This window comes from Mustela erminea, chromosome 4, assembly GCF_009829155.1.
Source record: "Mustela erminea isolate mMusErm1 chromosome 4, mMusErm1.Pri, whole genome shotgun sequence".
NCBI lineage: Eukaryota > Metazoa > Chordata > Mammalia > Carnivora > Mustelidae > Mustela > Mustela erminea.
In genome coordinates, this window is record NC_045617.1 from 136,042,203 (window position 1) to 136,064,702 (window position 22,500).

Below are 22,500 nucleotides of genomic sequence, written 5' to 3' on the forward strand. Positions count from 1 at the left end.
TGTTACACTATTTAATGTGCATAGAACTCTGAACTAGTCATTAAAATTATATTTAGTACTCTTTTTGTATTCTTTATATGTTTTTATTTAAATTTTAAGTCCTTATTGTAGTTAAGGTAATTTTGCCCTCCTCAGATTCCCCGCTACATATAATGAGTACACGACTTAGGAAATAATGCTGGCTTTCTCCATTAGGCTCTTGCTCATGAATCATTATGTAAAAATATATTACTTGAGGCTTTAATATCCCATACAACCCTTTAAAAATTAGGAATCTCTGTAAAAAACAACAACAACAACAACAAAATTTTTTTTCTTTTTTCTTTTTTTTTTTTAACAGAAACTTCTTTTTATCCCTTTTGAGTGAACATGCACCTGTTTTAAAACTTGATCAGCTCTTCAGCAAAATTTATTTCCTTTTTTGGGCTAGTGTTTTTTAGTGTTTAAAGAGAGTTATAATAGGTAGCGGCTAATCAGTAGCTTCGAATTCACTCTCTTTACCAGCCACTAGTACCTGAGGCCAGAGTGATGGAAGCAACAGCAGCGGGACTGTTCTTAGCTAGTTTGGAATGTTCCTGAAGAGTTTCAAGACAACATGAGTAATTGGGAGGTTCACGGTCGTAGTCCTTCAGCTGTGATGTGGATTCTCCTTCTGGAAGTAGAGGGTGGGTTTCAGGATGTTCCTCCTGGCCTTGTGTGCCGGTGTGATAAGAGAAAGTGCTTTGATCTCTTAACCCAATTTGTTGCCCTTTCACTGGTTTTGATCCTGTGATTAAGAAACATTGGTTACTTTCCAGTATGAGACCAGGAGGCCAAAAAGAGGCCAGCGTTACTAATAAAAGATTGCCAAGTACTAAGTAGAAGAGGCTCCAGGTATACGGTGAAATGAGTATTTCTCAACAGAGGGAGGAAAAGGAATCAGGGTATTCAAAAAACTATATTCATAAAATAAGGGCAGGAGAGGGAGGAACACTTAGGTGTGGAAAGCCAGATCAGGCTCCAGAGACTTCTGGCAAAGACAAATACTCTGAATTACCAATGAGCAATCCTAGTGAAATAACTCAACAGGGCACCATGTCAGGGTTGAGATAAACGTTTCTTAAAAGGCTGACAGAGCACAAGGACCCCTGAAGAGTGAGCCTGCAGTCTTCACGGCGGTCACATCCTCCGCCCCTCTGCTGCGCTGCTTCTCTGACTTTACCTCAAATGTTTTGTGTTGTCAGCTAATTCTTTGGCATTATGTAATAAATACTCATTTGAAGAAAGCTATCTGGCTAAGGAGACTGGTGAAGAAAATGCTAGAAATTCAGTCTTTTTCTCTTCCCACCATGACAGTTCTTTATTTTATGGGTCAGCTTTCTTGTAGAAGTTTGCCTCCTGGGACTATCTGTGAGACAGACCCCACAGTATCTTTAAAGGCAGCTAAGTAACAGGAGACTTGTTTTTAGATGAGGCTGTAGATGTTGCCCTCCTGGATTTACCTTGTTGTCCTAGTTAGTGCAGCTCGACTTCTCACTGGCTGTGTCTGGTGGTCACAGAAAGAGCGATGTAATGATGGTGCGACATCAATATGGGCACACAGAGGGGGCGAAATGGCACCCAGAGAAGGATATATGCAGTGCGAGAGAGTGATGCTTCCCCTGGCAATGTGTGTAAATCTCTGCTTCATCATTTGTCCTCTTAATTTATTTTATGAGGACATATTCAGAAGAATTTTAATTAATTTGTTTCCCTGTTTAAAGGTCAGTCAGCAGAAAATATACAGTGAGCTTTGCATCTTTACAAGATTTACTGTCATTTATACACAGAAAGCTAGACACTCTATATGTAGCCGTCAGAACCCAGAAACAGAAGCTCACGTGCTTTCCAGAGGATTTAGGGTCATGTTTATTAAATCTGTTAAAAAACTTACTTGTTAAGTTAATGCACAAAGTTCATGGCATTGCTAAGGGATATTTGCATCTTAATATGTATATTTTGCATGTTAAAATGCAGAGTGTTTATTTATTTTAACTTATTTAAGAAGTAGGTTAATAATAATAGCTCAAGTTATGAGAAAATATGCTTATTAGAACTTTATATTTCCAAATTTGCCTGGTTATAATTATCCATTAATTTCTATAAGAAGCAAATAATGTTCTATAGTTGTACATTTAGGGAAAAAAAGCACTTTAAAAGAGACTATTAGTAGAACTCGTAATTTGGCTTGTGATATTGTTATTATATTAGAAAGTGCTTTGACTTATAATTGGAAATTTCAGCCTTATTCAGATGGCTGAGCCATTTGTTTTGAGCTTTTTAATATGAAAGTTTTGAAGCAGACAGAAAAGTAAAGATCTGTATCATGAATACCAGTTACCAACCACTTTTTACTAATCATTAACATTTTGCCATATTTGCTTCATTTTTTTGTGTATTTAAATTAAGCATCTGGCATGGCCAGGCCATGTAAGCCAGATGTCACCTCTAGAATTATAGAAGTCAGGGTTTGATGGGTCTTAGACCTCATCTGGTCCAGGCACCCTCTCACACTGGAGCCCCCAAAGCACCAGGCTCTGGGATGCTGTCCGGCGTACTGTCTAGTGCAAGAGTTGGCTGGGACAAGTGTGACCAGTTCCACAGAACAAGGCACTTGTAGTGGTCCTGAGGTTCTACAAATAACAGCCGTGTCCCATGCCCTCCAGTGACTGCAAGCCCAGAGCTGGGAGCAACGATTTAGACATTCTTAACTCTTCTGGAAGCTTATGCTGAAATACTAGTCTGCCCCTGCTAACCAAACTAAGTCTTTAGATTTTGATTGTTTTCTCAAAAGAGATGATTTTCCCTTGTTGGCAGTTGTGTGTGCGTATGTGTGTGTGCGTGTGTGTGTGTGTGTGTGGCGTTCTCCACTCAAGCTGCTTGGTGTCCAGAAGAGAACCTGAGCTCCCCCCCCCCCATTCATGATCACGTGAGACAAATGTCCCCAGGGGTTCCCAGTTAACCTGGTAATACTTAGCTGCCAAAGAAAATACCTCTTTAGAGATACTGTTGAGAGACTTCTAGTCAGTATGGTGAAGGGAAATTAATGCAGGAAATTCTTTCTCAGCTTCCAGTGAACAGAAATTCTGTTTGACATAACAACCAAATGTAGTTTTTAATAGATAGTCAAGCTTGAAATTTAAAAAAACAAATTCCCAGGTAACAGAAAGAAAAAAGAAACTCCATGCTAGCCCCAATAGTAATAGACACTTAAAAAATAACAATGATTAAATAAACAAACAAAATTAAAAAAAAAAAAAAAAGAATTTGTGGGAATATCACAGCTATCCAGCCCTGGGGTTTTAACCTCAATCCTGGAATGGAGTCTGAGGCTTCTGAAATAAGCCTGGCCCTCCTGCCCAGTGACTTTGGATCAAGTGAGGAAAAGATACCTCTTAAAAAGCAAAACCCCTGACCTCTGCCATGTCATTCATAGATAGATAGTTAGTCTAGAATTAGTGGTCTGAAACCTTAAGTCCCAAGTAGAAGCAGTTGGAAAACTGATCCATAGAGATGTTCGTACAACCCAGGGTCCTTAAGACTCCATGGGAAACAGTCTTGCTGAAGATGGGCTTTCAATAACAACTACAAAGTATGCAGGGAAACAAGGTACCATGGGGGAGATCCAGCAGACACAGTGGGGGAGGTTTCGGACTACAGGAACCACAGATCTTAGTGCAGTCCAAGGGGACTTTAAAAGTAAAATGTTCTCAGAAATAAATGAGGACTACAGAATAGAAACAAAGGCAAAAGTAGACCTCATCCGGGTAGCGGAGGCAGATTTGAAAAAGAAAAGCCATGAATAGCAAGGTTATTACAACATATAGATATCAATTCTTTTGTTTGTCCAAATTTTAGTCTTAGAATTGTATAACCACAGTCTGTGCTTTCACTTGAAATAGGAATGAAATTTGCCAGTGTTGACAAATGTGAGAGCAAAATAATACTACATAAGCTTAGTAAACATTCTTTTCCCTTAAGGAAATCTGACAAAACACATGAAGTCCAAGACACATAGCAAGAAATGTGTGGATTTAGGCGTCTCAGTAGGTTTAATAGATGAACAAGATACAGAAGAATCAGGTAAGGCTTTATTCCATATTTTTCATAAATGCTATTTACAGTGTGCTGGTTTTTTTGCATCCATACGCTTCTTTCCATTCGCACTGATACTTCCTAGTTCTTCCTGTCGTTGCTGCTTATTTACACGATACATTAGACTCCTAATCAATGTTCCCGTCTGTAGTTTGTCCTCCTTCCCATGCATCCAGCCCCCCAGACGTCCATCTTCCCGAAGCATGTGTCTGCTCACGCTCCTGCTCTACTGCTAGTCTTCCATTGGCTTCCCTTTGCCTCCCAAGTGAACTGCCAGCCGCCAGACCACACATCTTCAAAGTCCGTTACGGTCTGCGTCCTCCTCCTTCTCCAGCCTTGTTTCTCATTTCTTTCTTTCACCTATCCTCATGCTTAAATTTCCTGCCTACGTGGCATTGATCTGGCTCTCTCCCTTTCCAACCTTCCCCTAACCCCCCCCCCCACCGCCCTCAGTCCCCATGCAGACATGGCTCCCAGTGTTCACTGTACAAAACTCTTCCTCTCCTTTGATATCTAGCTCAAACCCACTGCTGCCACGAAGCCTTCTCTGATTTTCCCTTCGCGCACTGTGGGAAGCCACTTCTCCCTGCTCTCAGCTCCTGTAGCAGTTTAATGTTTGCTCTCTGGAAGCATTGAGTCTCTTTCTGCCTTAGTTTGGGGTTAATCTACAACCGCTTACCTCACCTCCTCACCAAGATTTTGAAGCATGTCCTGAGCAGAGCTGGTGAAGGAGTGATGCCCGCTTCACCCACAGCCTGTGGTGCACAGCCTCACCCCAAGTGGCTGCTCTGGAAATGTTTGTGGACTAGAACATTCGTTTGCATCCCCAAGATGTTTGTTATTTTGAAGAAGTTAACCAGTTGTTTTCTTAACGGTGTTCACTCAACAAATAGAAGTGTTCATCTTTAACCAATTTTGAGGGAACGTAAACCTGTTCATCTGTTCTGACTCATTAGAGAGTAGAATTATTCTCTCTTAAGACTTTATTTTTTAAGCCAAGAATTTATCAACCAAAGAGAGAGAAGTTTTCCCTAAAAAGTTGTCCTACTTTTTTTGAAATGTGCCCTCAATTCAACCTTTATTTGCTTGCTATGTTTTAGTTAATATGCATTAGTCTGATATCTAGAAAATTTCCAATTAGAAAGTGGTCAGGATATCATTGAAAATATAGGTAAAAAGTCAAACGTGTTTTATTCCACCTGACAACCAGTAACACACTGAATGAATCACCCTGAATTTTTTTCTGGATACGCAAAGGAAGTGACTCACACCTTAAGTGGTAGAGCCAATATGATTCAGGATTTTGAGTACACAGAAAGGATTGCCTTTAACTCTTTTTTGGGAATAAACTGATACATTCTTGATAGAAGAAAAAGATCATCATAATAAATTTAGGACAATAAGGAGCTTTTTACGTGTTTTAGGCTATACATTTTGGGGATGACAATATCAGGATTTAAAAGTGCCTATCACATTAACATATGTGTTACTTTTCTGTCCTAGGAACATACTTATTAAAAGCTGATTTTTGAATTGCCAGAAATTGAATTCTGTGTCGTGTCTTTGTTTAAAGACACTTACACATTTAATAGAATTATTTATAATTCACTTCTAATGTATACAGCTTATTTGGTTTATTTTCTGCTCCTACCAGTCACACAGTAAATTAACTACCATGATAAAGTGAATAAAAAAACATTTTATTTGCTTTATTATTATTTGCTATATTGCTATTATATAGAGCCATTCAGAAGTAAAAAGCTAGGAAGAATGAATATGAGTTTCAGCAACTTTATTATTACTCACAGACTAGAAAATGAACAAAGTAGAAATATGAAATACTAATGTCTGAGAAACACAAATGTAAAAAGTAGTATTATAATATACACTCATTTACATGTTTTACTTTAAGAAGTATGTCTTTAAGAAGATGTCTTACAAAAATTAAGTAAAATATCTCTAGAGTCCTCTAAAGTTATAGGAAGGTAGTGTTTATATCCAAAATTTGCATAGGAAAATTAAGTGTGGTTTGCTTTATTACCTTGTATTGTTTAGATTGGCTGATGGGTGGACTTACATATCTGTCCACTCATGTTTGTATTTCTCCGCTCATTCCAGAAGCACTTGAAGTGGGTTTTAGATGATAACTCAAACTTGATAGCCTGATTCCCTATTCAGATGGGATCTTTTGATAAAGCTGGGAAGTTTTACTTGATTTTTCTCTTGGTTAAAATTTTTTTAATTACTGTAATTATGGATGGCATACTCAGTTTTTTCACAGTTTTAATTGAATAGTAAATTGTAGCATCTAGGTGGATTTTGCCAAGTGCTATACCGTACTGGAGACCTAACAATTCTTTATGAATATGCCAGCCAGCATACCCTACTTTTGCTTTATTATGGGCTTGGAATGTACGTGTAACAGTAGTAAACATTTGTTGTTTTATACAGTGGACTTCTTTTCATTCTTCTGTTTTGTGCTTCTAAAAAAAAATTTTGTTTTTTTTTTTTTTTAAAATACAGAATGATTACGAAGAGTTTTATTACATGCCCTCAGGGATTCATACCAGACCTGATTATTGTATCTTCTCATATTTGTCTCAGGTCTTTTTCATAAATACAGTGTATTTTTAAAAAAACCAGTCAAGCACATCATTACGCATCAGGTCACCTTTGCCGGTCACTCTCCCTCCCAGAGCCAGACACTAACTGTCCTTTCAGTTCATTTAATGTGCTTTCATATATCCATGAATAGTATGTGGTTGGTTCGTTTGTGTTTTGAATTTGTATCAGCAGTATCACCTTGTACGTAGATGCCTAGAAAATTAATTTTGCTTTCTAATTTTAAATGGTTTTCTAGAACAGTTTCTGTCTCTGCTCATCCTTGACTCTACCTTATACTGTAAGATTTTAAATTTTGCCTGGTTGGCTGAATGAGAGCCTGCTGTCGTGTTTTCTTGATTACTGTCCTAAAGTGGTGTCTTAGGATTCTTTGAAAAGAGGTTCCTCCTCTCCATTAAATCGGCAGTAGTCAGAGACGGGATCTTGCCAAACAGTTCCTCAGATGTCTTTGTTTTTAGGGGAGAAAGCCCAGAAGCCTGCATGCAGTAGGATGCTACGTGGCTGGAGAGGGTTCTCTTTTCTGCCTGAACACGGCCTCTACGTGCGGCGCCCCAGGGCTGTGGTGGTCGGTCTCTTTCTGTTCCGTCTGTACTCCTCGCTAGGTAATCTCGTTCCATTTTCTGATGGAAATACCACCTGTCTCCTGCTGATTGCAGTATTCACGCCGGACTGGCGCATCTGTCCATCTGCTCACCACCTCCATTGGCGAGTCTCATGGGCGCCTTGAGTTGGACGTTTACCCCTTACCTCCAAGAAGCGCACTTCTCCTAGTGTCTTGTCCCGTCCTTCCAGCTGCTTGTCTTGAAGCCGTCCTTGGTGCCTTTCCCACTTCCTTCCAAGTGTGTTCAGGATCTTCCCCACATCTGACCCCCGCTGTCGCCCAACCCTGGTCAGAGTCACCACTGCCTCCACTCAGTGGCTTGGAGTACCCCTGACTGCTCTGTGTCCATCCCCAGCCCCTTGACAGACTTGCAGCACAGCAACCAAAGCGTTGTTTTTTTTGCTGTGTTGTGTTTTGAATTACATCATTATTTTGCTGAAAACCCTCCAAAGGTCTCCTGTCCTTCAGAGTGCTTGGTCGGCTGTGCGCTGGGAGCCCTCCGGCCCACTACCTTCCCCACACCGTCTCTCCCGAGCTCGTCTTCCATCTCCTCCGCCCTTGCTCACCCAGCCACACCCACTCGCGTCTCCCTGCTCTTCATTAAACAGCCCTGCAGGCCCCCACTCGGGCCTTGTGCTCAGTTCCTGTCTTCCAAGTGCCCTCTGCCAGTTCCTGCTGGACTTAACTCGTCGTGTCCTTCAGTGCTCTGCCCAGTGCTGCCAGGTCAGCAAGGCCCTCCTGAGCCCCCCAGGCAAACACACCTCGCGCTCTTACTGCCAGCAGTACTCACACCTCTCTGTCCTGCTTTATAGTCCTTGCGGCACGTATCCCTACCCGGTGTGTTGTGTGTTTGTGTGTGTTTTATGGAAATAGAACGTGAGGACAAGGATTCTCTGTTCGCTGCACAATCTCCGGCTCCTCGGGGTGGTGGCTGGCAGGTGATAAGGTAGTAAATAGTTGTTGATTTAATGAAGGACTAGGGGAAAAAATGACCTACAATCTGTCAGAAAGTTCTTCAACCTTCTTATTTTTAGAATTGGGCATGTTAGTTTTCTGTGAAATCCCTTCACTAAAATCAGACAGTAGCTATGAGATACCGTTTATCGCCTCTACCTATAAACAGAGTTTACATGATATGGCCAAGGTAGACAGAGGTATTGTTGAAGCGATGACGGCGTTCGTTAATTTGTTACTGGTTGTGGGATCAGAAGGGGAGAGGGTAATTGAGGTCATCTGACTCTTCGTTTTCCCATCTTCAGTGATGATCACTCCAGATTGACGAAGACCTGTTTTTCCGTAGCTCCAGGGAAGAAAAGTTGCTTCTCTGGTTGATCTCTTTATGTATTTATTCAGCCTGGAGCAGCTGTAGGTGACGTGCATGCCCCCCCCCCCCCCCCCCCCCCGCCCCGCCACCCCAGCGCTCAGGAGTGAGCCCAGCCTCAGCTGGGGCTGGGGCAGGAGCAGGGAGGCCTGGATGGTGCAGAAAGATGACTAAGGTACCCCCGAAGAAGGGGAAGGGACTTACTTACCCGTACATCGCTTTATTTAAAAAAGTACTGGTGAGGAGGAGGGGTAAGGGAGGGCCACCTGCTGGACCGAGAGAGCTGCTTGGGCAGAAGCCCCAAGGACCGGGGAAAGGAACAGCTACGAAGCATGTAACTGGGACAGGATGTGAGAGCTGGACAGGGTGCACCCCTGACAGGGGCCGCGGGACAGGTTAGACCATGCAAGGGGGCTTTAGCCCGGGGAAGCCCAGGGAGCGGTGGTGCCAGCTGCCCACCTACTCGTTTGTCCTCAGATGTAACCAGAGCCTCTGCTGTGACAGTTCGTGCCAGTTCCGTGAGGTTGTGATGCTTGAAACCCATTATTTCTTTGTTATGATGTTTTTCTAGTATTTTTATTCTTTTAAACATTCCATGATACAGAAAGTGTTTCTTTGATTTAAAAAGTTTAGGTTTTTGTTTTGTTTTGTTTTGTTTTAATGTCATCTAAAGTCATTGAAAGCCATTGCCTCCTCAGGCGCATAGACACCTTCTTTCAATCCGGATTATTTTTTCAAATGTTTTTGAAACAAGGAAAGAAGATAATAGGGCTTTTAATCCATGACTCTGAAATTTTCATTGCCGAGCTTTTTTGTTTTGCTTTCTTTGGTTTTTGTTTCTCTTTTCCCCCGATGATGCGCCTTTATTTTGTAGTGGGAAATTAGGCTGCAATGCCTAAAAGAAGCATGTGTTCATTAAGTGGATGGTCCCTTTCAGCAACAGCAATAAAAAATAATTCCATGGAGCAAACGCCTCTTTCTGGAAGGCTGTTTGTATAAAGAGAGCACCTCAGTGCTTCTACATGCCTCATTCCCACCCAAGTTTGGGTGGGAAGTCTGGTACGGGTTTTCCCTTGTGGCATCCCGTTGTATGTATACATAGAAATGTGTAATGACTAATTTAGAAAACTTGCTCTTCATTTATTAAATTAGGGAGCACTGTTGCCCCTGGAATTAATTTCTGTTCTCCCCATAGAATAGACGATCGTAAAAGGTAAAGGCTTGATTTGTTCCTGCTTTAATTTTTGTGTGTATTTTAAAATCCTGCTCTCATGGTCTCCATAAAGGATGTGATAAAATATAGCAGCTTGTCACAAAGTGTTTCACTTTACTGTCAGTTTCCTTTCCCAGGGGAACATGTCGGAGACGAAGTGGCTGACTTTTAAAAAGTTAGGCAGGAGAATCAATGGTTTTCAAGTATTGCAGTTCTCAATTTCGAAATGTACACTTCCGGGTAGACTGAAGCTCCGGGGTCTGAGGCTGGTCAGTGTTGGGTGATCTGCGCCACCTCCGCCTCTATGCACCCCCCTTGCCCACTGAGGTTCCCTGTCTCCTGATCACAGAGTCTCCCCCGTGTAGGGATCAGACACATGACCATGGTTCCTTGGGAGACATCAGATGCCGCATAGGCTCCTCTGCCCATCTCGAGCCTGCTAGTGTGTTCTCCATCTCCCCTGCCCACTAAATGAAAAGCAGGGGTCAGACTGTGTTGTGTGATGTGGGATCTTTGCACACAGAACTTGCAGTCTTCTCTTTAATGGTGAATGGTTAGCAAATTCTTTCATGGCACCCTGCGATCTTGGTATCATTTCTCAAATTTGTAATTTAGAGTAAATCTGATATTAAGCCCTGATGCGGGGTACTGCCAGAAACCGCACTGGAATCCCGTTCCTGCACATCTGCAGTAAACATTGAGGAAAAGTCGAAGGTCGGGCTGGCAGGAAGGTGCCATAGCATGCCTCACAGTTAGCTTTCTTCCCTTTATTTCAAACGGTAGTCATTGCTATGGCTCTTCCAATGCCCTTTGTGCCCACATGATGGCAGTTGTTGGGGTGGGGGTGGGGGGACAGCTGGTCTACCCTATGAAAAGTAAAATCTGAAATAACTAAGTCCACCAGCTGACTGTCCTTTGTGACCTTGCTTTGCCTAAACGCAGTTGAAATTTGTCACTACCAATGCTGGTAGATAATAGATACCCACTAAAAAATATAGTGAATAAAGAAAAATAAGTAGCCAGATTCAGAAGCTCCATGTCTTTTGGGAAACCATTCCTCCAGAATGTCAGGGCTTGATCAGTGTGACGATGTACGACATTGTCTTCTCCAGATACTGATTTAAATTCCTACACAATTTTGATAGCCACGCTACATTTCCTAGTCTAACCGTGTGGTGGCTGTGCCGGTAGTGGTTTCCTATGGTACCTCAGGGAGGACGACTAGGGGCCCACCTGTGTGGTCAGTCAGTTAAGCTGACTCCAGGCATGATCCCCAGGACCTGGGATCAAGCCACAAGTCAAGCTCCCTGCTCAGTGGGAAGCCTGCTTCTCCCTCTCCCTCTGCCTGCAGCACACCCCCAGCCCCCGCCCCACTCATTTGCTGTCTCTTGCTTTCTTTCACATAAATAAATAAGATCTTTAAGGGAAAAAAAAGAGAGAGAATTAGATTCGGCACACATTAATGAATGTGACGTGCGCTGAGATGGTCAGTGCCAACATGACATGCACGACCTTCTGCATATATTAAATCTTGATCACCTTGGACATCCAAGAAACAGGGTAGATCTTTTTAAAAGAAAAACAAATAACCCACAATGGTTTTGTTTGGGAGACCTGATACTAAATGCTAGAGTTTGTAGAATAGGACCCAGAAAACCTATACCAAGGGTAGTGCTTATAGGTTTAAAGGGAAAATTGGGCAGTTTGGTCATTTAATTTATTTTCTCTGTAGCACACCAAGATATATCATCAAGAAATACCATCTCTGAGCTTTCTTTCATACAACAAAATTTATTAAACGCTCATGAAAGGCCAGACAGTGTTACTACAAAGTATCTCACCAAAATTGTGTGTGTGTGTGTGTGTCTGTGTCTGTGTCTGTGTTTTTTTTAGAGATTGAATGTGTGAAGGGGGTGGGGCGGGGGTGTAGAGGGAGAGAGAGAATCTTAAGCAGGCTCCATGCTCCACACAGAGCCGGACATGGGATTCGATCTCATGACCCTGAGATCATGACCTGAGATAAAATCAAGAGTTGGATGCTTAACTGACTGAGCCACCCAGGCGCCCCCAGAATATTTATTTCTTAAATATTATTAGCATTTGGTAATGTCTTGGCCAGCTTATGGCTTTCTGGCCAAAGTCCAAGGCCTCTTAATGCTGTATGTTTATTTAGTTATTCCTTTATGTCTGCCTCATTTTGTCTATTTTCCCCAAAGTTTTACTGTGGGTTTGTTTCTTCTTAACTTCAGAATTTATTTTCCTGGCATTTATCTTAAGTCTTTTTTTTTTTTTTTTTTTTTTTTCCAAATTATCTTAAACCCATTCCCTACTCTGCCAACCAACATAACATTCAGAATGTCCTTCACCAGAGTCACGTGCAGGTCCCCGGTTGCTAAAGACAACTCATTAAAGCTCACTGTGAACATGGTGTGATGAAGGACCCAAGAACCTCGATTTTTTAGAATTCCTTACTACCCTTAGCAACCACAGGCTGCGTAGCTTCCCATTTTATCCTTCAGTGCATGAATTCTTGTGCTAATTTCCAAGTGGAGTCGATTTACAGATGCGAGGAACCATTTACTTTGAATGAAGCAGGAGGAATTATAAGTTTCTCTAAGCCAACCATTAAAATGTGGACACTTGGCATTTGAGAGAAGTTCCCATTTAGTTTAAAACCAGCAACTCGAGCTGTAATTATAGTCGTTTGTGCTCACGAAGTCTCATCCCTCCAGCCAGCCCGCCCGTGGTGCTCGTCGTCGTCTGGGCCATGCAAAATAGCACAGTCTCTGGAATTTCATCCCTGTGCTTTTGGGGTAGTAGTGAGTACTTTCGCGTTTTCACCTTTTGTGTCAAAAACCGTGCTGCCAGCTATTTGCTTTTCGTGCCTTGATCCAAAGAATGTTTTTGTCAACAGAATGCCGGACTGCAGTGCTAGGAATGTTAATACGTGCCCTCGGCTGCCCAACGGGGAGGACTATCCAGTGTAGCCAAGTGCAGCTGCGGACCTGATCTTGCTGGGGTTTAAGTCTAGGGTAATGTGTGGAAGAGCTTGATGTCAGACCGCAGGATTTAAAACCTGTATCATTTTTTTTTTTTTTTTTTTTTTTTTTTTATTTTATTTATTTTTATTTCCAGCATAACAGTATTCATTATTTTTGCACCACACCCCGTGCTCCATGCAATCCGTGCCCTCTATAATACCCACCACCTGGTACCCCAACCTCCCACCCCCCGTCCCTTCAAAACCCTCAGATTGTTTTTCAGAGTCCATAGTCTCTCATGGTTCACCTCCCCTTCCAATTTCCCCCAACTCCCTTCTCCACTCTAAGTCCCCATGTCCTCCATGCTATTTGTTATGCTCCACAAATAAGTGAAACCATATGATAGTTGACTCTCTCTGCTTGACTTATTTCACTCAGCATAATCTCTTCCAGTCCCGTCCATGATGCTACAAAAGTTGGGTATTCATCCTTTCTGATGGAGGCGTAATACTCTATCCCCAGGGGTACAGGTCTGTGAATCACCAGGTTTACACACTTCACAGCACTCACCAAAGCACATACCCTCCCCAATGTCCATAATCCCACCCCCTTCTCCCAAACCCCCTCCCCCCAGCAACCCTCAGTTTGTTTTGTGAGATTAAAAGTCACTTATGGTTTGTCTCCCTCCCAATCCCATCTTGTTTCATTGATTCTTCTCCTACCCACTTAAGCCCCCATGTTGCATCACCACTTCCTCATATCAGGGAGATCATATGATAGTTGTCTTTCTCTGCTTGACTTATTTCGCTAAGCATGATACGCTCTAGTTCCATCCATGTTGTCGCAAATGGCAAGATTTCATTTCTTTTGATGGCTGCATAGTATTCCATTGTGTATATATACCACATCTTCTTGATCCATTCATCTGTTGATGGACATCTAGGTTCTTTCCATAGTTTGGCTATTGTGGACATTGTTGCTATAAACATTCGGGTGCATGTGCCCCTTTGGATCACTACGTTTGTATCCTTAGGGTAAATACCCAATAGTGCAATTGCTGGGTCATAGGGCAGTTCTATTTTCAACATTTTGAGGAACCTCCATGCTGTTTTCCAGAGTGGCTGCACCAGCTTGCATTCCCACCAACAGTGTAGGAGGGTTCCCCTTTCTCCGCATCCTCGCCAGCATCTGTCATTTCCTGACTTGTTTATTTTAGCCATTCTGACTGGTGTGAGGTGATATCTCATTGTGGTTTTGATTTGTATTTCCCTGATGCCGAGTGATATGGAGCACTTTTTCATGTGTCTGTTGGCCATCTGGATGTCTTCTTTGCAGAAATGTCTGTTCATGTCCTCTGCCCATTTCTTGATTGGATTATTTGTTCTTTGGGTGTTGAGTTTGCTAAGTTCTTTATAGATTCTGGACACTAGTCCTTTATCTGATATGTCGTTTGCAAATATCTTCTCCCATTCTGTCAGTTGTCTTTTGATTTTGTTAACTGTTTCCTTTGCTGTGCAAAAGCTTTTGATCTTGATGAAATCCCAATAGTTCATTTTTGCCCTTGCTTCCCTTGCCTTTTGCGTTGTTCCTAGGAAGATGTTGCTGCGGTTGAGGTCAAAGAGGTTGCTGCCCGTGTTCTCCTCAAGGATTTTGATGGATTCCTTTCGCACATTGAGGTCTTTCATCCATTTTGAGTCTATTTTTGTGTGTGGTGTAAGGAAATGGTCCAATTTCATTTTTCTGCATGTGGCTGTCCAATTTTCCCAGCACCATTTATTGAAGAGGCTGTCTTTTTGCCATTGGACATTCTTTCCTGCTTTGTCGAAGATTAGTTGACCATAGTGTTGAGGGTCTATTTCTGGGCTCTCTATTCTGTTCCATTGATCTATGTGTCTGTTTTTGTGCCAGTACCATGCTGTCTTGATGACGACAGCTTTGTAATAGAGCTTGAAGTCCGGAATTGTGATGCCACCAACGTTGGCTTTCTTTTTCAACATCCCTTTGGCTATTCGAGGTCTTTTCTGGTTCCATATAAATTTTAGCATTATTTGTTCCATTTCTTTGAAAAAGATGGATGGTACTTTGATAGGAATTGCATTAAATGTGTAGATTGCTTTAGGTAGCATAGACATTTTCACAATATTTATTCTTCCAATCCAGGAGCATGGAACATTTTTCCATTTCTTTGTGTCTTCCTCAATTTCTTTCATGAGTACTTTATAGTTTTCTGAGTATAGATTCTGTGTCTCTTTGGTTAGGTTTATTCCTAGGTATCTTATGGTTTTGGGTGCAATTGTAAACGGGATTGACTCCTTAATTTCTCTTTCTTCTGTCTTGCTGTTGGTGTAGAGAAATGCAACTGATTTCTGTGCATTGATTTTATATCCTGACACTTTACTGAATTCCTGTATAAGTTCTAGCAGTTTTGGAGTGGAGTCTTTTGGGTTTTCCACATATAGTATCATATCATCTGCGAAGAGTGATAATTTGACTTCTTCTTTGCCGATTTGGATGCCTTTAATTTCCTTTTGTTGTCTGATTGCTGAGGCTAGGACCTCTAGTACTATGTTGAATAGCAGTGGTGATAATGGACATCCCTGCCGTGTTCCTGACCTTAGCGGAAAAGCTTTCAGGTTTTCTCCATTGAGAATGATATTTGCGGTGGGTTTTTCATAGATGGCTTTGATGATATTGAGGTATGTGCCCTCTATCCCTACACTTTGAAGAGTTTTGATCAGGAAGGGATGCTGTACTTTATCAAATGCTTTTTCAGCATCTATTGAGAGTATCATATGGTTCTTGTTCTTTCTTTTATTGATGTGTTGTATCACATTGACTGATTTGCGGATGTTGAACCAACCTTGCAGCCCTGGAATAAATCCCACTTGGTCGTGGTGAATAATCTTTTTAATGTACTGTTGAATCCTATTGGCTAGTATTTTGTTGAGTATTTTCGCATCTGTGTTCATCAAGGATATCGGTCTATAGCTCTCTTTTTTGGTGGGATCCTTGTCTGGTTTTAGGATCAAGGTGATGCTGGCCTCATAAAATGAGTTTGGAAGTTTTCCTTCCATTTCTATTTTTTGGAACAGTTTCAGGAGAATAGGAATTAGTTCTTCTTTAAATGTTTGGTAGAATTCCCCCGGGAAGCCGTCTGGCCCTGGGCTTTTGTTTGTTTGGAGATTTTTAATGACTGTTTCAATCTCCTTATTGGTTATGGGTCTGTTCAGGCTTTCTATTTCTTCCTGGTTCAGTTGTGGTAGTTTATATGTTTCTAGGAATGCATCCATTTCTTCCAGATTGTCAAATTTATTGGCGTAGAGTTGCTCATAGTATGTTCTTATAATAGTTTGTATTTCTTTGGTGTTAGTTGTGATCTCTCCTCTTTCATTCATGATTTTATTTATTTGGGTCCTTTCTCTTTTCTTTTTGATAAGTCGGGCCAGGGGTTTATCAATTTTATTAATTCTTTCAAAGAACCAGCTCCTAGTTTCGTTGATTTGTTCTATTGTTTTTTTGGTTTCTATTTCATTGATTTCTGCTCTGATCTTTATGATTTCTCTTCTCCTGCTGGGCTTAGGGTTTCTTTCTTGTTCTTTCTCCAGCTCCTTTAAGTGTAGGGTTAGGTTGTGTACCTGAGACCTTTCTTGTTTCTTGAGAAAGGCTTTTACCGCTATATATTTTCCTCTCAGGACTGCCTTTGTTGTGTCCCACAGATTTTGAACCGTTGTATTTTCATTATCATTTGTTTCCATGATTTTTTTCAATTCTTCTTTAATTTCCCGGTTGACCCATTCATTCTTTAGAAGGATGCTGTTTAGTCTCCATGTATTTGGGTTCTTTCCAAACTTCCTTTTGTGGTTGAGTTCTAGCTTTAGAGCATTGTGGTCTGAAAATATGCAGGGAATGATCCCAATCTTTTGATACCGGTTGAGTCCTGATTTAGGACCGAGGATGTGATCTATTCTGGAGAATGTTCCATGTGCACTAGAGAAGAATGTGTATTCTGTTGCTTTGGGATGAAATATTCTGAATATATCTGTGATGTCCATCTGGTCCAGTGTGTCGTTTAAGGCCTTTATTTCCTTGCTGATCTTTTGCTTGGATGATCTGTCCATTTCAGTGAGGGGAGTGTTAAAGTCCCCTACTATTATTGTATTATTGTTGATGTGTTTCTTTGATTTTGTTATTAATTGGTTTATATAGTTGGCTGCTCCCACGTTGGGGGCATAGATATTTAAAATTGTTAAATCTTCTTGTTGGACAGACCCTTTGAGTATGATATAGTGTCCTTCCTCATCTCTTATTATAGTCTTTGGCTTAAAATCTAATTGATCTGATATAAGGATTGCCACTCCTGCTTTCTTCTGATGTCCATTAGCATGGTAAATTCTTTTCCACCCCCTCACTTTAAATCTGGAGGTGTCTTCGGGCTTAAAATGAGTTTCTTGGAGGCAACATATAGATGGGTTTTGTTTTTTTATCCATTCTGATACCCTGTGTCTTTTGACAGGGGCATTTAGCCCATTAACATTCAGGGTAACTATTGAGAGATATGAATTTAGTGCCATTGTATTGCCTGTAAGTTGACTGTTACTGTATATGGTCTCTGTTACTTTCTGATCTACCACTTGTAGGCTCTCTCTTTGCTTAGAGGACCCCTTTCAATATTTCCTGTAGAGCTGGTTTGGTATTTGCAAATTCTTTCAGTTTTTGTTTGTCCTGGAAGCTTTTAATCTCTCCTTCTATTTTCAATGATAGCCTAGCTGGATATAGTATTCTTGGCTGCATGTTTTTCTCGTTTAGTGCTCTGAAAATATCATGCCAGCTCTTTCTGGCCTGCCAGGTCTCTGTGGATAAGTCAGCTGCCAATCTAATATTTTTACCATTGTATGTTACAGACTTCTTTTCCCGGGCTGCTTTCAGGATTTTCTCTTTGTCACTGAGACTTGTAAATTTTACTATTAGGTGACGGGGTGTGGGCCTATTCCTATTGATTTTGAGGGGCGTTCTCTGAACCTCCTGAATTTTGATGCTCGTTCCCTTTGCCATATTGGGGAAATTCTCCCCAATAATTCTCTCCAGTATACCTTCTGCTCCCCTCTCTCTTTCTTCTTCTTCTGGAATCCCAATTATTCTAATATTGTTTCGTCTTATGGTGTCACTTATCTCTCGAATTCTCCCCTCGTGGTCCAGTAGCTGTTTGTCCCTCTTTTGCTCAGCTTCTTTATTCTCTGTCATTTGGTCTTCTATATCACTAATTCTTTCTTCTGCCTCATTTATCCTAGCAGTGAGAGCCTCCATTTTTGATTGCACTTCATTAATAGCTTTTTTGATTTCAACTTGGTTAGATTTTAGTTCTTTTATTTCTCCAGAAAGGGCTTTTATATCTCTCGAGAGGGTTTCTCTAATATCTTCCATGCCTTTTTCGAGCCCGGCTAGAACCTTGAGAATTGTCATTCTGAACTCTAGATCTGACATATTACCAATGTCTGTATTGATTAGGTCCCTAGCCTTCGGTACTGCCTCTTGTTCTTTTTTTTGTGTTGAATTTTTCCGTCTTGTCATTTTGTCCAGATAAGAGTATATGAAGGGGCAAGTAAAATACTAAAAGGGTGGCAACAACCCCAGGAAAAAATGCTTTAACCAAATTAGAAGAGATCCAAAATCGTGAGGGGGGAGAAAGGGGATAAAAAGAGGTTCAAAAAGGAAGAAAGAAAAAAAAAGAAAAAAGAAAGAAAAAAAAAAAAAGAAAAAAGAAAAGAAAAGAATTTTAAAAAAAAAAGGAAAACACCTGAGAAAAATGTAAAAATGAAAAAATATATATATTAGATAAACTAGTAAAAAATCGTTAAAAAAGAAAAAGGTAACAGTTAAAAAAAAAAATTTACCCGAAGGCGAGAAAAGAAAAAAACAAAAAAATGAAAAAGAAAAAAATTGAATTAACTGCAAGACTAAAAAAAAAAATCACAGGGAAAAAGCCATGAGTTCCGTGCTTGGCTTTCTCCTCCTCTGGAATTCTGCTGCTCTCCTTGGTATTGAAACCGCACTCCTTGGTAGGTGAACTTGGTCTTGGCTGGATTTCTTGTTGATCTTCTGGGGGAGGGGCCTGGTGTAGTGATTCTCAAGTGTCTTTGCCCCAGGCGGAATTACACCGCCCTTACCCGGGGCCGGGGTGAGTAATCCGCTCGGGTTTGCTTTCAGGAGCTTTTGTTCCCTGAGCGCTTTCCGTAGAGTTCCGGAGGATGGGAATACAAATGGCGGCCTCCTGGTCTCCGGCCCGGAGGAGCCGAGAGCCCAGGGCCGCACTCCTCAGTGCGCCCTCAGAGAACAGCGCCCAGTTACTCCCGTCTGCCTGACCTCCGGCCGCGCTCTGAGCTCTCCGAGCCTGCGACCAGTTCAAGGTAACACCGAGCTGCGAGCTTACTGTCGGCTCTGTCTCTGTAGCCGGCTTTCCCGTTCCAATACCCGCAAGGTCTGCGACACTCAGACACCCCTGATCCTTCTGTGACCCTGCGGGACCTGAGGCCACGCTGAACCCGCGTGGGCTTCGCCCCGGTTTAGCCTCTGGAGCGATGTCCCTCAGCGGAACAGACTTTTAAAAGTCCTGATTTTGTGCGCCGTTGCTCCGCCGCTTGCCGGGAGCCGGCCCCTCCCCCCGGGGTCTATCTTCCCGTCGCTTTGGATTCACTTCTCCGCCGGTCCTACCTTTCAGAAAGTGGTTGTTTTTCTGTTTCCAGAATTGCTGTTCTTCTTCTCTTCGATCTGCCGATGGATTTTCAGGTGTTTGCAATCTTTAGATAAGCTATCTAGCTGATCTCCGGCTAGCTGAAGCAGTCTCAGCCTGCTACTTCTCCGCCATCTTGACTCCTCCCTCCAAACCTGTATCATATTTGCCCTTAAAATTAATTGAATTTTTCTAAATGAAATTCTGTCGACATGAAACCTTTACAGTATGTTTCTGTCATTCTGGGATTTTCAGGGAAAACATGAGTACTCCTTTTTAAGAGAACGTTCCATGTACAATACAAAACCATAATAGCTCTGGAGATTTCTGTGTAAGATAAAGTATTAATACCATTAACAAACGACACGGATAGGAGTCTTTCGGTTTTACTGCCTGAAGTGAACAAACATGAAACTCTGGTCCCATTACTTTCTTAATGATGTTTTCATCTTTAAAAAACAAAAAACAAAATAACCCAGTAACTTATTTCTGCCATAGTTGCAGGCTTTACAAGAATTTTTTCCCTCAAGTTGCTGTTGTTTGTGTCTCCAAGTACTGTTTCCAAACGTGAGCAAAACAAAAACAGGCCGCCAAGGACGGGAGCCTGCGGCTCTGGCCGCCTGTGAATCCGATTCTTCCAGCAGGTGTCACTGTGTAGCAGCAAAGGGAAGCCCCGGCTGCCTTTCGTCCCACCCACGCTGAAGTTGGAACTACATCTTTAGAGAAACTGGGTGACAGAGTGTATGGAAACGTTCACTTTTGAAAAAAGTACTGCCTCATTGCCTACCTCTTCTTTCCCTCATGAATTTAAATTCACAGAAATTAAGGGAATTAATTTTCCACTTCCATAAATTTTTACTGAGTATTGGAAAAATTTACGAGCAGGGAGGGACTATGTCTAGGAGGACGTAAACTAAATAGAATTTGTAAGGGCCACGCATTTATGAACTTGTTAATAAGCAAGTGTGGATTTATTTATTTATTATTTTTTAATGTCTTGTAGAGTCTCTGGGGGACGCGGAGGGGTGAACTATAGCCTTTACCCTCCTGGAGTGTTACACTCTACACCAAAAAAAAAAAAAAAAAAAAAGAACAATTGGGGTAAACTAGTAGGAAATCTGTACATCTTAGCGGCATAATGACAGGACTCCCAAGTGCATGAAAAGCTGGTTCCAAGTTTTGGCTTTGATGCTTCCTAGCCACAGAGACATCTCTTAACTTCCTTGCTAAGAAGAGTTTGAGATCACTGCTGTCACGTGGTGCTGGTTAGATTGAAACAGGACAGCAGAGCCTGGATGTTGGCCGACTCTTTCTGAAAAGGGCCTGATATTGAGTATTTCATGTCCCGTGGGTCATGTAGCCTCTGTCATGACTACTAACATTTGTGGTTGTGACCAAAAGCTGCTTTGGACAGTTTGTAAACCAGTGAGCCTGCTGCGTGCCGGGTAAACGTTATTGACAAGAACACGCAGCGAGCCACAGGCGGCCCACAGCCACAGTTTGCCAGTGTCGGATAGAGCAGGAACTGTGCACAGCGTGCTGTGGTAGTTCTCGTACTATGTAACGCGCTATGGCAAAATGGACGATACCACAGAGTCCTAAATGGTAATTTTTCTGAGTAGTTAACAAATCTGCAGTCTCACGCTTGCCGGCTTGTGATCACAGACAAGTCACTTTTCCTGTCTTCGTCTTCCGTCGGTACAATTTCTGATGTGGTAGTAATAGTGTCCTTTGGGCATAGGAGCAGGGCTAAGGGGACAGTGAAGTTATATGAAAGGACTTGTATTAACACAAGAGAATGGGGTTGGTGGGCTCTGCCTTGGGATGGGTATTTAAAAGGATGCCATTGTCTCCCATTCGTTTGAGCTGTCCCTTTTCTCTTTCCTCTCTCACCCTGGAGTATCAGCCCTGTGTAACATACATGTAAGGTATATAATATGTAAGGCAATGATCCAGAGTTTATGTTCAGGTTTCCAGACTTGGGAACTCCCCCTTCAGGAGTTTCAAGACACAGGGCATGCAGAGATAAACATTACTCTGTCCTTGTCCTGCGGAAGGAAAGCTACAGAGAGAAATCCCAGCCCTTCTTAACTCCTCTCCAAGCTGTAGGCCTGTGGCTCCGTCCAGGGAGAAAGGTCCAGGGAAGCCACTCTGCAGCTTTCCCACCCATCATCGCTCCAGCTTTAGTCTGAACCTTGCCGTGATCAAGGCAAAATCAGATTAACATGGAGCCAAACAGTCTTCCGTCCTTCCACATTAAATGATACATGATGTTCTTTTTTAAATCCTTCATGTAAATTGCATGTGTATGTGTGTGTATAGAATTTAAAAATTTTAAAGATTTATACTATTCTACAAGTATTCTTAAACTTCCATAGTCACTACAAAGTCCAGTGTATGTGTTGTGAAGTTAACGTTGAGTGATTAGTTTACATTCTTGGGGATTGCATTTTATAGGTTCTGCTATGCGTAATCAAATAATTATATGAAGCTTTTAATTTCTGTGCCTATAAACATTCAACTCATGCATATTTATAAGCTAACTTAATTTCTATAATTTATTGTTGACCTTTCAGAGCACTCTGTAGTTAGATTTTTAAAATAGGATATTTGAATGTGCAACATTTAGCCAGAGACTCAGGAGCCCCACGAACTGTGGGCTTGACACTTCAAAATAATTACCTACAGTTTACATTTTTTAAATCATTATCTGAGAAAATATCAAGTCCTTATCTGCTCCTTGTCTTAGTTACGATCAAATAGCATTGGTGTGTATGTAGCGCGAAGCCACATTCTCCCCGAGCCCCGGTGGCTGGAAGAACCCTATGTCCAGCTGACTAAGAGATGCAAAACCAGGTACAAAATACAAGGTAGGAAGAGTTGTAGGTGCTGAAAATTTAACACATGTATTTGGGAGAAATT

General features: G+C 41.7%; 1 protein-coding gene across 4 annotated transcripts in view; it reads left to right on the forward strand.

Moving 5' to 3' along the window:
• Positions 1 to 22,500, forward strand: part of HIVEP1 (HIVEP zinc finger 1) — a 146,637-nt gene that overhangs the window by 110,509 nt on the left and 13,628 nt on the right. For 3 of the 4 annotated variants that reach the window (XM_032341112.1, XM_032341113.1, XM_032341114.1), the window contains exon 7: positions 4,000 to 4,101. The exons of the other annotated variant lie outside the window; for it this stretch is intronic. In XM_032341112.1, the coding sequence (XP_032197003.1) occupies positions 4,000 to 4,101 (102 nt within the window). The remainder of the gene's footprint in view (positions 1 to 3,999; positions 4,102 to 22,500) is intronic. 4 annotated transcript variants of the gene reach the window in all.